The sequence below is a fragment of the Ostrea edulis genome, chromosome 6 (genome assembly GCF_947568905.1).
Source record: "Ostrea edulis chromosome 6, xbOstEdul1.1, whole genome shotgun sequence".
In the NCBI taxonomy this organism is placed as follows: Eukaryota; Metazoa; Mollusca; class Bivalvia; order Ostreida; family Ostreidae; genus Ostrea; species Ostrea edulis.
This window is the reverse complement of record NC_079169.1, coordinates 17,579,195-17,593,533: the sequence shown is the minus strand read 5'-3', so window position 1 is coordinate 17,593,533 and position 14,339 is coordinate 17,579,195. Positions and strand designations below refer to the sequence as shown.

The window sequence follows — 14,339 nt, the reverse complement described above, 5'->3', positions numbered from 1 at the left end:
TATATATTTCATATTATATGTTTAAATTGATTTTATAGTATGGAGGGAAAGACATAATTTATATAATTCATATGATAAGTTTAAATTGATTTTATAGTATGGAGTGAAAGACATAATTTATATAATTCATATGATATGTTTAAATTGATTTTATAGTATGGAGGGATAAACCTACATGTATGTAGAGCAATACCACTCGTCATGATTTACGAAATTAATTGTGGGGCACCGATAATTTGGAGGAGGAGAATATGCACAGAGTATCCTTGGAGGGTTTTGTTAAAGTTTTACATAGAAGTGCCAAATAATACTCTTGTGATTTTGTGCTCGAAATCCAATTTTGTGTGGACAAAAATGAATTCTGTTCAACAAAAATGAGTTCAGGTTAACAAAATTGATAATAAATCACAAAAATTAGTCATTGTAAATGTATGTTAAAATTGCGCGCTGTAGACCACAAACTGTTTTACATTCATGATTGAAACAAAAACAATGACAATTTGTATCATTGTAGCAATTGAGGATTTCCCTTTGATCCCTTTGATGACAGCTACTTTTATTTCTGATTCACCACAAAAATCTACTACATATGTACATGTAGATATAACAGTGTGTTCTATATATCACAAGTTAAAATTAAGTTGATTCAATCTGACCTCTTCTGAGAGAGGGAGGGGGCGGAGACAGACATACAGAGAGAGAGAGAGAGAGAGAGAGAGAGAGAGAGAGATTCACAGGTGCTTGGTTTTGGTTCAGGAACACACACACACCCTTCCAACCACGAATAACCCACACGAGTCAGGGGCGGATCCAGATTTTGCGGTTAGGGGACCGGGGGTGCAATTTTATGAGACAGGGAGTCTGGGGGCCGCCTTGAGGACCCTAGTGATTCCAAAGCAAAGGCCTGGTGGAGGTCTGGGGGCGAAGGTCCTGGATTTTACAGTTTATAGGGTTTGAAATATGTCTTCTTCTAAGTAGTCATTTTTACTATTTTCTTTTATTTTTGATAAGGTGAAATTAATAAAATTACGTAAATTTTAGGGATTTTGGGGGGAAAAATTAAGTTCTCCTAATAAAAGTAATTCAATAAATCAAATGATTTTGTCATTTATTTCTCCGAGAATGGAAGAAATTATTGCTTCTTTTACCGTTTACATTTTCCTAAACAAGAGACCACGATTTATCTTAATTTTGAAAATTTTAGGGGGTGGGGGTGGCACCGGCTTCGCGTGCTCCTTAAATCCGACATTGTGAGTTAATTCAATTATTATTATTATCATTATTTTTAGTTGAAAATCTCTTTAAAGCTAGATATTATTTATAACAGAATCGTTCTAATATCCGAGGAGAGTATTTCTTATTTAAAAAGACTTATTTTGTCGTAAATATTTTTGTCTTTTGGGGTTTGCAAGATATTGTTGCCATGCTTTAGAGAGACTTTGCAACAAAAACAAACAATTAAATCAACTCATGTGAGTTATTCGGGGTGGGGGTCCTGAACCCAAGCATCTACCTTGTGGATTGTTTTTAATTAATAGTACATTGAAGTCTTGTGCAATCTGTGTGATTGGTATACAGGTATCTTCATCTAGCAACTCTTGGAACCTGTCTATAATGTCTTATTAACGTGTTGAGGTCATCGTGGCATGTATTACCCGGTACTATCTTCGCCTGTACTGCAATGAGAGGCCTTCTTACAAAATCGTGATGAAAGTTTTCATTTGCATATCCATATCTAGATTCTGTAAACTAATTTGCATACAAAATTAACTTCTGTTAGACAAAATTTACTTTTGTGACACAAAATTGAATTTTGTGTTCAAATTTCACTTTTGTCTAACAAAACTCAATTTGGTTCACACGAAAATGGATTTTGAGTACAAAACTACTTAATTAAGTCTCATTTGGCGTCTCGAAATCAACATTATGTACGAATGCAATTTTGTCTCACAAAATTTACTTTTGTTATCTAATTTGCAAATTAGATAACAATTGTCAATTTTGTATGCAAATGAGCTTACATTTGCATACCTAATTGACAAAAATTAATATTGTTTTGATAAAAATGAATTTTGTTTTGACAAAAATGAATTTTGTCGAGACAGGAATTATTTTTGTCCACTTAAAGATAATTTTGTCTAACAAAATTTATTTTTGTCATTACAAAAATGAGCTTTTCAAGTATGTACAACATATTTTTGTTAGACAAAAAGGATTTTATCATGATGGAATTTTGTGTACACAAAATTGATTTTGATTACAAAAACACCAAGGCCCAATTGGCTCTCCACAGAATATACACTCGTGGGAAATATCTCCACCTAAGAATTTGTAAATTAATATTATAATATTAGTATTTTCATGTCTAATGTAGATATAAGTTTGTTCAAAACATGACCCCCGGAGACCTGAGTGGGACACAATAAGATGACATCCAGGGGCCTGAGTGGGGCACAATAAGATGATGCCCGGAGGCCTGAGTGGGGCACAATAATAGTAGGAAAATTCAAATCTTTAAAAATATATGATTTCGAAAAAAGAGCGTGATCACTGAATAAACAGATAGATAGATATACATGGAGAGAGAGAGAGAGAGAGAGAGAGAGAGAGAGAGAGAGAGAGAGAGAGAGAGAGAGAGAGAGAGAGATAACAACGAGAGAGAGAGAGAGGGGGGAGAGAGGAGAGAGAGAGTGTGTGGGGGGGGGGGGAGAGAGAGGAGAGAGAGAGAAGGGTGGAGAGAGAGAGAGGAGAGAGAGAGAGAGAGAGGTGTTAAAGTTTTACATAAGAATATATCGGAAAATATACCTCTCTCAAATACCATAAGCTTTGGAATACAATTTTTCAACGATACAAGCATTTTAGGGCAGAATCAATCCATATGACCTGGGACCAGAGCAGATCTGTATAGGGGTTGGAAATTTTCCCACCTTATGAGTCCTATCTTTGTGTGAGTATGGTGTCGTCTGTATGTGTTATGTCCTAATGGCATACTTTTTTTTTTTTTATTAAATGTACCTTTTTAGCTTACGCGAGCTCAAAACTCAAGTGACCACCTTTACACTGTCAGTCCGTCCGTCTGTCTGTAAGCTTTTCACATTGTCATATTCTTCATGATAATTGGACCGATTTCAATCAAACTTGGCAAATTATCATTGAGTGTTTGAGAACCACTGAGCCAAAAAAGTTGATATTACATGAAAGCCTTCTGATATATAGCAGATTAAACTTTGTTCAAATATTGGCCCCGTAGGTAGGGTGGGGCCACAATAAGGGATCAAAGTTTCACATAAATTGTGGCCCCGTGAAGTAGGGTGGGGCCACAATAGGAGATCAAAGATATACACGCCCCAACCCTAAGATTTTCAAATTCAAAGTAAATCGCGGTCTTTTGTTAAGTTGTTTAGAAAAATGTAATGATAAAAGAAGCAATAATTTCTTCCAATCTCGGAGAAATAAATGGCAAATTCTTTTGATTTATTGAATTACTTTTATTGGAAGAACTTGCATTTTTGCAACCCCCATTAAAATTTGCGTCATTTTATTAATTTCACCTTATTTAAGATGACAAAAAATAGTAAAAATGACTACATAGGAGGAGCTGTTTTAAGCCCTATAAAATCTGTAAAATCCAGAAGCTTCCGAGGCTTCGCCCCCTGCACCCACTGGGACCTCAAGGCGGTGTAGATGCCTAGTGCTCCAGACCTCTTGCCTCTTAAAGTTGCGCCCTCAACCGCAATTCCTAGACCCGCCCCTGCAAATTATACAGGGAATTGATTGAAAGAAATTCTTTTCAACAGTAGCAGGGTCACACTAAATCATATCTAAATGCAAATGTTCCCAAATTGTGTGGATTTAAGTTTTTTAACGCCCTAGTCGGGGACATATTATCTTGCCCTTGTCTGTCTGTCCGAAACTTTAACCTTGCTCATACCTTTTGAATGGTGAGTGATAGGGCTCTCATATTTCATACGCACATTTCTTGGAACAAGAGTCTTTCTTTGATACCTAAGTTTTATTTAAACCTTGTTACTCTGATCTTCGCTCGAGTTTGACTTAAATATCCTGCTTTTATAATTTCTTATAGATTCATTATAGCAAAGTCTTACATTTCATACCATATCTTTGACATCGTAATTTTTACCTTGGGAGTTTGACCAAGATTTCAAAACTTTAATCATAATTTTTGAATAGTGAGTGATAGGGCTATCATGTATGCATTCCTTGTTACAACCTTTTCTTCTAACCTTGTGACCTTGACCTTTTACATAATTTTTCAATAGTGAGTGATAGGGCTATCATATATGCATTCCTTGTTGCAACCTTTTCTTCTAACCTGGTGACCTTGACCTTTGACTTAATTTAAGAGAAAACGCAACTTAAAGTCTCCTTAACTATTTCATATATTTCTATAGATTTTTCATTGTAAGACTTTTCATTTGATACCATGAACTTAGACCTTGTGACCTTGACTATGGTGTTTGACCTACTTTTAAAACTTAACATATCAAATTATTTTGTATATAGATTCTTTATGAAACGACTTTGTGACCTTGGAATTTAATCTGTTTTTAAGAACTCTGACCCATTCAATATCTCCTGATTTATTAAAGGTAAAGCTTTCCTATTTTGTATATATATTTCTTATGGCTAGACGTTTCATTCCATATCATGATCTATAGCCTTGTGACTTTGAAATTCTCCAGAACAGCAAGATCATGTTTATCATATTGGTGTTGAGGCATCCCCATGTTGTGTGAATTCATGTTCAGTTATGTCATGACACTTTGGGACTAGATTGGGACACAATATGGGGTCGAAAATTTTCATTGGAATAAATATTGAAAAATAAAATCTTCTTAAAATTACAACAGTGAAACAACAGCAGGACCAGTGACCCAGGTGAGCGATGTGACCCATGAAACCCTTATTGAAATATATAGTTATTTGCAGTATACTGAATAGTTACAACGAGTTGAAGGATAAATCATTTATTTGAACTTGTATGGGTACATTCCTATCCCATCATTGTCTTCTTCATTATCCGATAACAAGCATTTCTTCCAATCTGAAAGTACAGAAAAGTACAATCTGAAAGTATAGAAAAGTACAATCTGAAAGTACAGAAAAGTACAATCTGAAAGTACAGAAAACGGGACTTTGAGCCGAGTACATGGAATCGTCTAACGTGTTCGAACTGCATCACTCTGTGTGTGACTAACTACAGGCATAGAACTTGGTACATGTATCTAAATGCTCACAGGTGAAAATCTATATTGAGCGCGAAAATAATGTATCGACTAAAATAATTGAAGATTTAACTAATTATTGGTCAAAGATATACTGTCCATCCTAAATATAAGCGAAGAATTTATTGTCGCGTAATTTCGCGAGATGCAGTAAGATTACTCGATCGCTTTGTATTTTTCTCGATCGCTTTGTATTGATCAACAAACTGCACGCGCATTCATGTTCACACGATTTGTCATACACGATTCATTTCGCTATATTAAGTACCAGAAGAAGAAACAAGTGAACATTGTTATGGGAATGTGATAGTGTTCAGCATTTCTTAAGAGAATTTGAAGTTTGCTTTGAACATAAGACCAATCTTCAAATAACAATAACAAAAAATAATTTTATTTTGGGATTTTTGGATGAAAAGAAAACTATACAAAATAATCCTGTTCTTTGGCTGAAATATTATATCTATACTATGAGGTGTAAAGGGAAGACACTGAATAACGTAAATGTTTGTTGTTGTTTTTTTTGTTTTTTGTTTTGGTTTGTTTTTTTATTTGGTTTAAAACAAATTATAAATTGCAATATATATGGACCTTTAATATATTAGATAATGACTTAATTAATCTCATTCATCTCTCTCTCTCTCTCTCTCTCTCTCTCTCTCTCTCTCAGAAAAGAATATATACATATACCTTTGATAGCTTCTTATAAACATTTTGTACAAGTTTCTTTGCAGAATATATGTACGTATATACTGTATGTATGTTTAAAAAAAAAAAAATTTGGAAAAAAGTACTGGCGTAAAATAAGGAATCTACAGTATCCAAATGAATTACTGTACATATAGTCACTAATTGATAAATTAATTACGCGCATTTTAAATTATTATTTCCTTCATCAACTGAATCACTGCGCGTATTGAATGCCTTCCTGCGCAATATTTCACCTGATGATATACCAGTAACACATTATCTCATTTGTTTAATGCTATCTCATTCTATAGCACTGTAATTCATTTAATAGGTGCAGTAATTCAGAAAAGTAATATCTCCTTGTTTGATTTCGGTATAAAAGAACATTAAAGCCAAATACAGCCAATTCTACGTTTCATTTCTTCGTTTCGCTACTACATTTTGGCAAGCACACGCCATCATCTAGCGCACACTACACCCGGAACACATTAGGAAATATTATATATGCATATACTAATTTTTAGTGGAGGGTGCATGTGCTCAATATTTCAATCAGAGAGAGCATCAACTGTGGATATGCTGAACTGTAGATATCATAAGTTACAGAGTGCAATAAATCAAATGTTAATTCACCAAATGAATTGAAGATTTATTAATTTAAATATTGCACGATTTGATAGAAATTTGATAGAATTTAAGATATCATTGATTAAAATTAAAGATATTTTGAATTCTTTTAATGTGCACAATAATTTTAAAAGATGTCCTTAAAATCCGCGTAATTATTGAGAGTGCCATACTGTTTTTCGCAGATGAAGTTCATTCTTTCGTCACAATGGGAATCATTCCATGAGAAATCCACATCGCTCCACATGTGAGCGCAGTCCTCATTACTATCATAATCATCCGGAAAGTTCCGCGCCCAGTCCGAGAAGGAAAATTCAGTCTGTGACGTCATCCAAACCCACGTGTCCTCAACAACAGCGTCTGTTCCACCAATCCAGAAACCGGACTGCTCTGTAATGGAAGGCAAGAAATGTGAAGAGCACATGCAGGGGCTTAGCTCGTTTTGGGCGCGAACTCGATGATACTATGTATTTATAGTGTCACAGAGTTCGGACTCAAAACGGGCTTAGCCCCTGTGGTGAGGAGGATTACATACGTAACGTTATTTCTGATCATTAGAGTGCAGCATAACACAAGCACAAAATGGAGGACTGAAACATTTAAATTTTAGAGGAAATAGAATACAGTATCATTCCGTTACTGATTTTTTAAATTTCGGTCCCTCTTGTATGACAAGCCCTTTTACTATTTATTCGTGAAATAAGATATCTCTTTAGATAAAAGAGATATCTCTTTGCACTAGAGATATATCTCTATTGATTGTACAGATATATCTGTACGTTAGAGAGATATCTTTTCACGCTAAGGAGATACATATGTATCGCTTTAACCAAAAGAGATATCTCTTTAACTAAAAAAGATATCGCTTTATGTTATAAGGGAGATATCTCTTTTTCTTTGAGAGATATCTCTTAAAGCTTAAGAGATATCTCTCAAAGAGAAAGAGATATCTCTCTAGAGCAATGATATAGCTCTCTATCAATGTATAAAGAGATATGTCTTTAATTTAGAGAGATATCTCTTTAAATTTTTTAAATGGGATATCTCTCTAACTTAAATAGATATCTCTTTAACCCCCACCCCCGGTGATCATAATGACTTCTCCCTGTTGCATCGCCATTAATATGATGTAACCATATTTTAACCAATCAAAACACTTCTAGTATAAGAATGGCGGAAAGTGTTAAAGAGATGGGAGGTGGTTGGGGAAACACAATTGTTATAGCTGTAAATATAAATCCAGTCTAGCTCACATATTTTATCAATTTATTGTCTTTGGGTGGGTGGAATGTTACCTGTATACACTTCACATGCTGTAAACGCAAATCTCCCGGGATTGCAGCCATCATGGTAAGATTTGCTTTGGCGGGCTTCCGGTTTAGGGAGAATTCTTTAAGTATTCAAACTAATAAAAAATATTGGAAAGAGATATCTCTTTTTCTTTGAGATGTCTTTTTTTTCAACGATTAAATAGATATCTCTTATACTTTGAGAGATATCTCTCTAGGAATTCTTAGAGAGATATCTCTTTAAGTGAAAAAGATATCTCTCAAAGGGAAACAGATATCTCTCAAATTGAAAGAGATATATCTTAAAGTATAAGAGATATATCTCTAAGTGAAAGAGATATATCTCTAAGTGAAAGAGATATATCTCTAAGTGAAAGAGATATCACTTTAAGTGAAAGAGATATCTCTTTAAATGTAAGAGATATCTCTAAAAGTAAAAGATGTATCTCTCTAAGTGAACGAGATATCTCTCTAAATGAAAGAGATATCACTGTAAATGAAAATGATATATCTTTAAATGTAAGAGATATCTCTAAAAGTAAAAGAGATATCTCTCTAAGTGAAAGAGATATCTCTTTTTAGAGAAATATCTCCTAAATCTAAGAAATCTCTCATTTTAAGAGATATCTCTTTAAAATAAGAGATATCTCTTTAATTTACAGAGATATCTTATTTTTTGAATAAATAGTAAAAGGGTTTGCCATACTTTTGGGTATTGGTTGACTAAGGAAACAAATTGCGATACTTTTCCAGTGATGAGGAATTTTACATGTTTTCATTCTTTCTGAATTATTCTACAGATCATGAATTATAAACCTCGTGCTACAAAAAGTACGGTGACGTCAAAATATAGAAACTCTTGTTGTTTACACTAGAATGAGGTATGCACCTACAAAAAAACCCCACAATAGTTAAATATAAAAACCACAATTCCTAGAGAGATTAATGTTAATTTTTTACTGGACTGGGCGGCAATCATATTGTATTGTTTAAAAGTATCCTACGATCACATTAAAAATCAACCAAAAAGGGGAGGGAGTACACCCACCCCCGTAACCCTCCTCTAGATCCGCTCCTGCTACAACCCCCGTAACCCTCCTCTAGATCCGCTCCTACTACAACCCCCGTAACCTCCACTAGATCCGCTCCTGCTACAACCCCCGTAACCTCACTAGATCCCCTACTGCTACAACCACCGTAACTCTCCTCTAGATCCGCTCCTACTGCAACCCCCGTAACCTCCACTAGATCATCTCCTGCTACAACCCCTGTAACCACCCACTAGATCCCCTACTGCTACAACCCCCGTGACCTCCTATAGATCCGCTCCTGCTACAACCCCCGTAACCTCCACTAGATCCGCGCCTGCTACAAGTCATACATGCAGGTGCTTGGTCTATGGGAACGATTGTTAAGGAGATAATTGCAGAAGTGAGTTTATATCTAAATTAAACCTGCAGTCATAAAACAAAACGTCATAATGAAAAAAAAAAAGTGTTTTCATTGTTGCATATTGAAAAACGTCATGGTTACCATATACGAGCTGGTTGTCATCTTTGACTGACTGTAATATTTTAACGACAATCAACATTGCTCCAATATTTTGAGGGATATCATCTATAGTTCATACTTTAGAAATAATATACTTAAGGACCCTTTTTGCAATGGAACGACTCAAATACTTAAATGGGGTTTACGGAAATGATCAAGTGAGCTCCCGAGGGACCGAACCACGTGTGTTACCTTCTGTTTCATTTCTATGGAGCGCAAAGTTAACATAAACTCAAATGATTGAAGATATCTTTAATTATTTGAAGATTTTATCAATTCAATTATTAAATCAATGGGAGCATTAATTCAGATAATAACAGCAATAATTGATTTGATGCGCGCATTAATTAATTCAATTATTGCTCTCATCAATTCAACTGATAAGCGCATCATTGTGGTGGAAAAGTTGCTCGCAGAATTTACTTTAAAGCTCAGTATGAATGATTTTATGATCTCTGTAATTCACATAAAAATATTTCTATTCATTTACAACTATTTCGTATAAGGAAATCATGCGCGCATTCATTCTTTTAAAGAGAGCAACAATTCAGTTTAAAGAGATTATTAATTCAGTTTAAAGAGATCATTAATTCAGTTTAAAGAGATCATTAATTCGATTGTGGATATGTTGAATTGAAGATATCTCTCATGAGATAATTACTTTATCTAAAAGAATTATTGCGCGCATCAATTGAGGTATGCATGCATCATTACTTCAAATGAAGAGAGCAATAATTGAATTAATGCGCGCATCCAATCAAATAGCGGAGATAGTATTACCGTGTTGGTAAATAGCGGAGATAGTATTACCGTGTTGGTAAATAGCGGAGATAGTATTACCGTGTTGGTAAATAGCGGAGATAGTATTACCGTGTTGGTAAATAGCGGAGATAGTATTACCGTGTTGGTAAATAGCGGAGATAGTATTACCGTGTTGGTGTGCTGTTTTTGCGTGTTCTTTCAGAAAGTCGTTCTCTTCTTTTGACTCAATCTCCACGAGTTTTGCACCCAGCATGTGACAGAAATACTGAAAAGTGGAATGTTAAGGACATCTCAGTAAGAATACAACGCAAAGACAAGAAATTTCAAAATATTCAAACCACGAGGTACCTCGGATTCTGTCCAGTCGTTATCGACATGCGTGACGTACAGGTAACATGATGATCCTCTCTTTAACCAGCCGTGCGCGCAATTTTGGGAAGATGGTTGTGCGAGGGCACCTACACAATTTACAAAATATATATATATATATTTGATTGTTCGTCCATTTGTGACACGTGTTTGTAATATAGTTCTACTTTGTGTAAGATATACAAGAAGATTATGGCATCAAGCGCGGGATGTTTGATCTTTTCCATTTATATTACAATGTAATAAAGGTGAAGATAACGAACAGTGATCAATCTCATAACTCCTGCAAGCAATACAAAATAGATACTAGTAGTTGGGCAAACACGGACCCCTGGACACACCAGAGGTGGGATCAGGTGCCCAGGAGGATTAAGCATCCCCTGTCGACCGGTCACACCCGCCATAGCCCTATATCCTGATCAGGTAAATGGAGTTATCCGTAGTCAAAATCAGTGTGCCAAGAACGGCTTAACATTCGGTATGAAACACGTCAGACAACATTTGACACAATGAAAGGTTGTATTGACGAACTAGATAGTTATAACGACCATGCTGACTTCAATCGAGACTGTTGAAACCCCTGTACCATGAACTTGTTTGTCAGTAGCATGTCTCGATTTAGAAACTGACTATACACAGATCAAGCTCTTGCACATTGAATCGGTTGAGAGATATAAACACCATATGCAGGTGATAATGGAATATTGCTACGTAAATATGGAAGTTGATGACGGAGAAGCTGAAATCATTCCGTTTGTCATACAGATGAGTTGTCAGTTTGCCGTTAATGTCTACTTTCAATAAAATATCTAAGTATGAAGCAGAAGTGGACGACTCTGTGGTGTCCTTTATTTCGATCTCACAGGGATATATCAAATCGACATATGAATGAAAGTTATTATTGTTAATAGACAAAACGTCGTCGATATATCTAAATGTCGAAATGAAGGCCACAGCGAGAGGTTTTTTCTTCTCACGTAGATGATTTTTCATTTGTGTGTATAATTCTAACTTGCATTCCATGATTTTAATCTTTATTATTTTTTTCCCCTAGTAATCATCATTTTGCATATCTTTTTTTTTAAATTTGAATTTTATACATGTATATCTGTGAAGATTGTAACGTTTGACACGTCACCGCTGGGGAGGAGGATGTTTCAAATTATTACAGTTGAAATTCTGTTACACTTTATCAAAACATTACATTTTCATACCTTGACACGTGTTTCTTATTTAGTATTGGGTCAATATGGGCTCTGTGAAGGTTACTAAAGCAGCCTATTGATTGCGATAATGTCAGTATTTTTAGTTCCCTACCGACAAAGTCGAAGAGGACTGTAGGTTTGCGCTTCGTCCGTCTGTCCGTCAGTCCAGTTTTCCGCACCTTTGTTCTCTGTCCTTGCAGATATTTGTTTGATTTTTGGTACGTTGCTTTGCCATAACAAGTTACAGATCAAGTTCGAATTCCGTCTCGGTCCGTCGATTTTTCATTTAGTTATGGTCCTTGGACGTAGAAAAATAGCACGAATTTTCAGTTTTCCAGACTTTTTTGGGTTGTGCTTGCAGATATTAATTTGATATTTGGTACATTGCTTTCCCATAACAAGTTACAGATCAAGTTCGAATTTCATCTCGGTCCGTTGATTTTCCACTACGCTATGGACTTTGAAAAATTGCATAAATTGTTAGTTTACATCCAAGTTTCTCATCTCTGTAGATAAGAGAACTACACTCATTAAAACTTCTAGCATAGTAATACAACAATATAGATAAATTATTCATGATCACCTACATGTCACAGTTTATTGACTTGGCAAAAGATCTAAACCTAATCATAAAATTGTCTGTTTCCTGGTCTAGTCTCTACTCGAATAGTAGTCACTTGTTGATTTCCAACCATTCCTATCCTGGTCCCCAATTTTCCCTTTTATCATAACCTACATACTGAACTTTGAATATTGTTGTGGTACAGTAATTGTTGTAGGGGACTATGTATTGGTATGCTTGTTTTATATGATACAATAATGTAAAACATCGAATCCGACCTATCAGTTTACGAAGAGATACCTGGTCACCCATATTTGTTTACAATTAGAATGTAAGACTAAGGCGAACGTGATTAGTATCGATTTTTTTTCATTGGATGACCAAAAATTTAAAAACAAATTATATCAATTAGAAAATTCTCGATTTATGTTTGGTCCGATGTTGAAAAACTCAGTATCATATGTCCATTTCGAAGACACATGGAGGTCAATGTAATGTTCACATGGAGGTCAATGTAATGTTCGCATGCTACACTGCTGGATCTCAGCGAATCAGAAATTTTGGAATTATTCAATCATATGATCGTCCATTTTACTGCATAAAGGGAGATGACACATTATTTCAGAAATTCTTGATTGTTTCACAACCAGTTATCTTTCAATTTCCTAAAGTGCGGAGTATATTTCGCTATACTTTGTACACTCGTAGTACGTTAGATATTAACAATGATATTTTGAAAGCTATCTGGACAGTAAACTTATTTATCACATGCAATCTTTAGATATTAAAGCAACAACGAATGCGGATACTTTACCGACAAAGAATGTGGTAATGTAGATCCAGAGCATGGTGGGCAACTGACCAGTTTATCACATTTTCTATATATAGACATGATAAGAATGTAAGACATCTGCAGAGAACAAAGATAGCAGATACCGAGCCCCACTTGTTGAACTGTGTCACGTGGCTCTTCTTGGCGCTATTCTAAGGGCAGTTCCACCAATATTTCGTTGTTCTCTAATTGATAGAATTGTTCTCATGTCCTAGCTGTTACATGGTTTGGGTATCAGAGTCTTCGTTGTGGTTCCTATAGCTGTATGTGTCGGGCTTTGTGATTGGTGCTATACGATGTTTTAGTTGTGTATTATTATTTGATGTGGTTCCTATAGCTGGACGTGTCGGGCTTTGTGATTGGTGGTATACGATGTTTTAGTTGTTTATTATTATTTGTTGTGATTCCTATAGCTGGACGTGTCGGGCTTTGTGATTGGTGGTATACGATGTTTTAGTTGTTTATTATTATTTGTTGTGGTTCCTATAGCTGGACGTGTCGGGATTTGTGATTGGTGGTATACGATGTTTTAGTTGTTTATTATTATTTATTGTGGTTCCTATAGCTGGACGTGTTGGGCTTTGTGATTGGTGGTATACGATGTTTTGATTGTTTATTATTATTATTTGTTGTGGTTCCAATAGTTGGACGTGTCGGGCTTTGTGATTGGTGGTATACGATGATTGAGTTGTTTATCGTTGATTGATTAATTTTTGTTGTAAAGCTCTCGGGGATTCGTTCGTTTCCACTTTTCGATCGACACACAGAAAATGCTTGATGTTTCAATCTTATTTTCCCAGATTTTGTTCTGTGTGTTGTGGTGCATTTTGATTCAATTCATCATAAATATCTTATGTGTGCCCTATAATTGCGCATGCTCATTAAAACAGTTTTTGCTATTTCCTACCATATTTGACCTGGTGACCTTGCAAGTATGACCTTTAAAACCAACTCCATATCGCATGACTGTTAGGCAACGCGGGTTAAGGCAAGATTTTGCTCTCGAGTATCACAGATTTACCACCGGTTTTTTCTTCTACCCCTACCTACATACATATGCAATTTCTTTCACAGGGGATAGTGGAAAATAAATAAAAAATAAATAGAAATATGAATCCTCTTGGGAAAAAAACACCTTTGAAGTTGTTTTGATGAAGATGCTGTGATGATTAGTCATTTCTTCATGAACGCGTTGTTGTTGTAAACAGT

General features: G+C 35.3%; 1 protein-coding gene across 2 annotated transcripts; it reads right to left on the bottom strand.

Annotated features, from left to right (window-relative positions):
* Nucleotides 1-4,972: 4,972 nt before the first annotated feature.
* LOC125646890 (perlucin-like protein) lies at nucleotides 4,973-13,378 on the bottom strand. 2 transcript variants are annotated; one of them, XM_048873494.2, is made up of 5 exons: nucleotides 13,113-13,378; nucleotides 10,511-10,620; nucleotides 10,331-10,427; nucleotides 6,734-6,950; nucleotides 4,973-5,065 (listed from the first exon to the last, which is right to left on the bottom strand). In XM_048873494.2, exons 1-5 carry the CDS (start codon nucleotides 13,144-13,146, stop codon nucleotides 5,038-5,040), a joined length of 486 nt encoding a protein of 161 aa, XP_048729451.1. In that variant the 5' UTR covers nucleotides 13,147-13,378; the 3' UTR covers nucleotides 4,973-5,037. The 2 variants fall into 2 exon arrangements, with proteins under 2 accessions (XP_048729451.1, XP_055997705.1); XM_056141730.1 differs by lacking the exon at nucleotides 4,973-5,065 and having other exon boundaries at nucleotides 5,783-6,950; nucleotides 13,113-13,176.
* Nucleotides 13,379-14,339: the final 961 nt, after the last annotated feature.

Bases quoted from the DNA above. Each gene is read 5' to 3' on its own strand.
- LOC125646890 (XM_056141730.1), bottom strand. From the start codon at position 13,146: ATGCTCTGGATCTACATTACCACATTCTTTGTCG. The intron at 10,621-13,112 runs GTAAAGTATCCG...TAAATTGTGTAG, and splicing joins CATTACCACATTCTTTGTCG to GTGCCCTCGCACAACCATCT. The intron at 6,951-10,330 runs GTAATACTATCT...CTTCCATTACAG, and splicing joins AAAAACAGCACACCAACACG to AGCAGTCCGGTTTCTGGATT.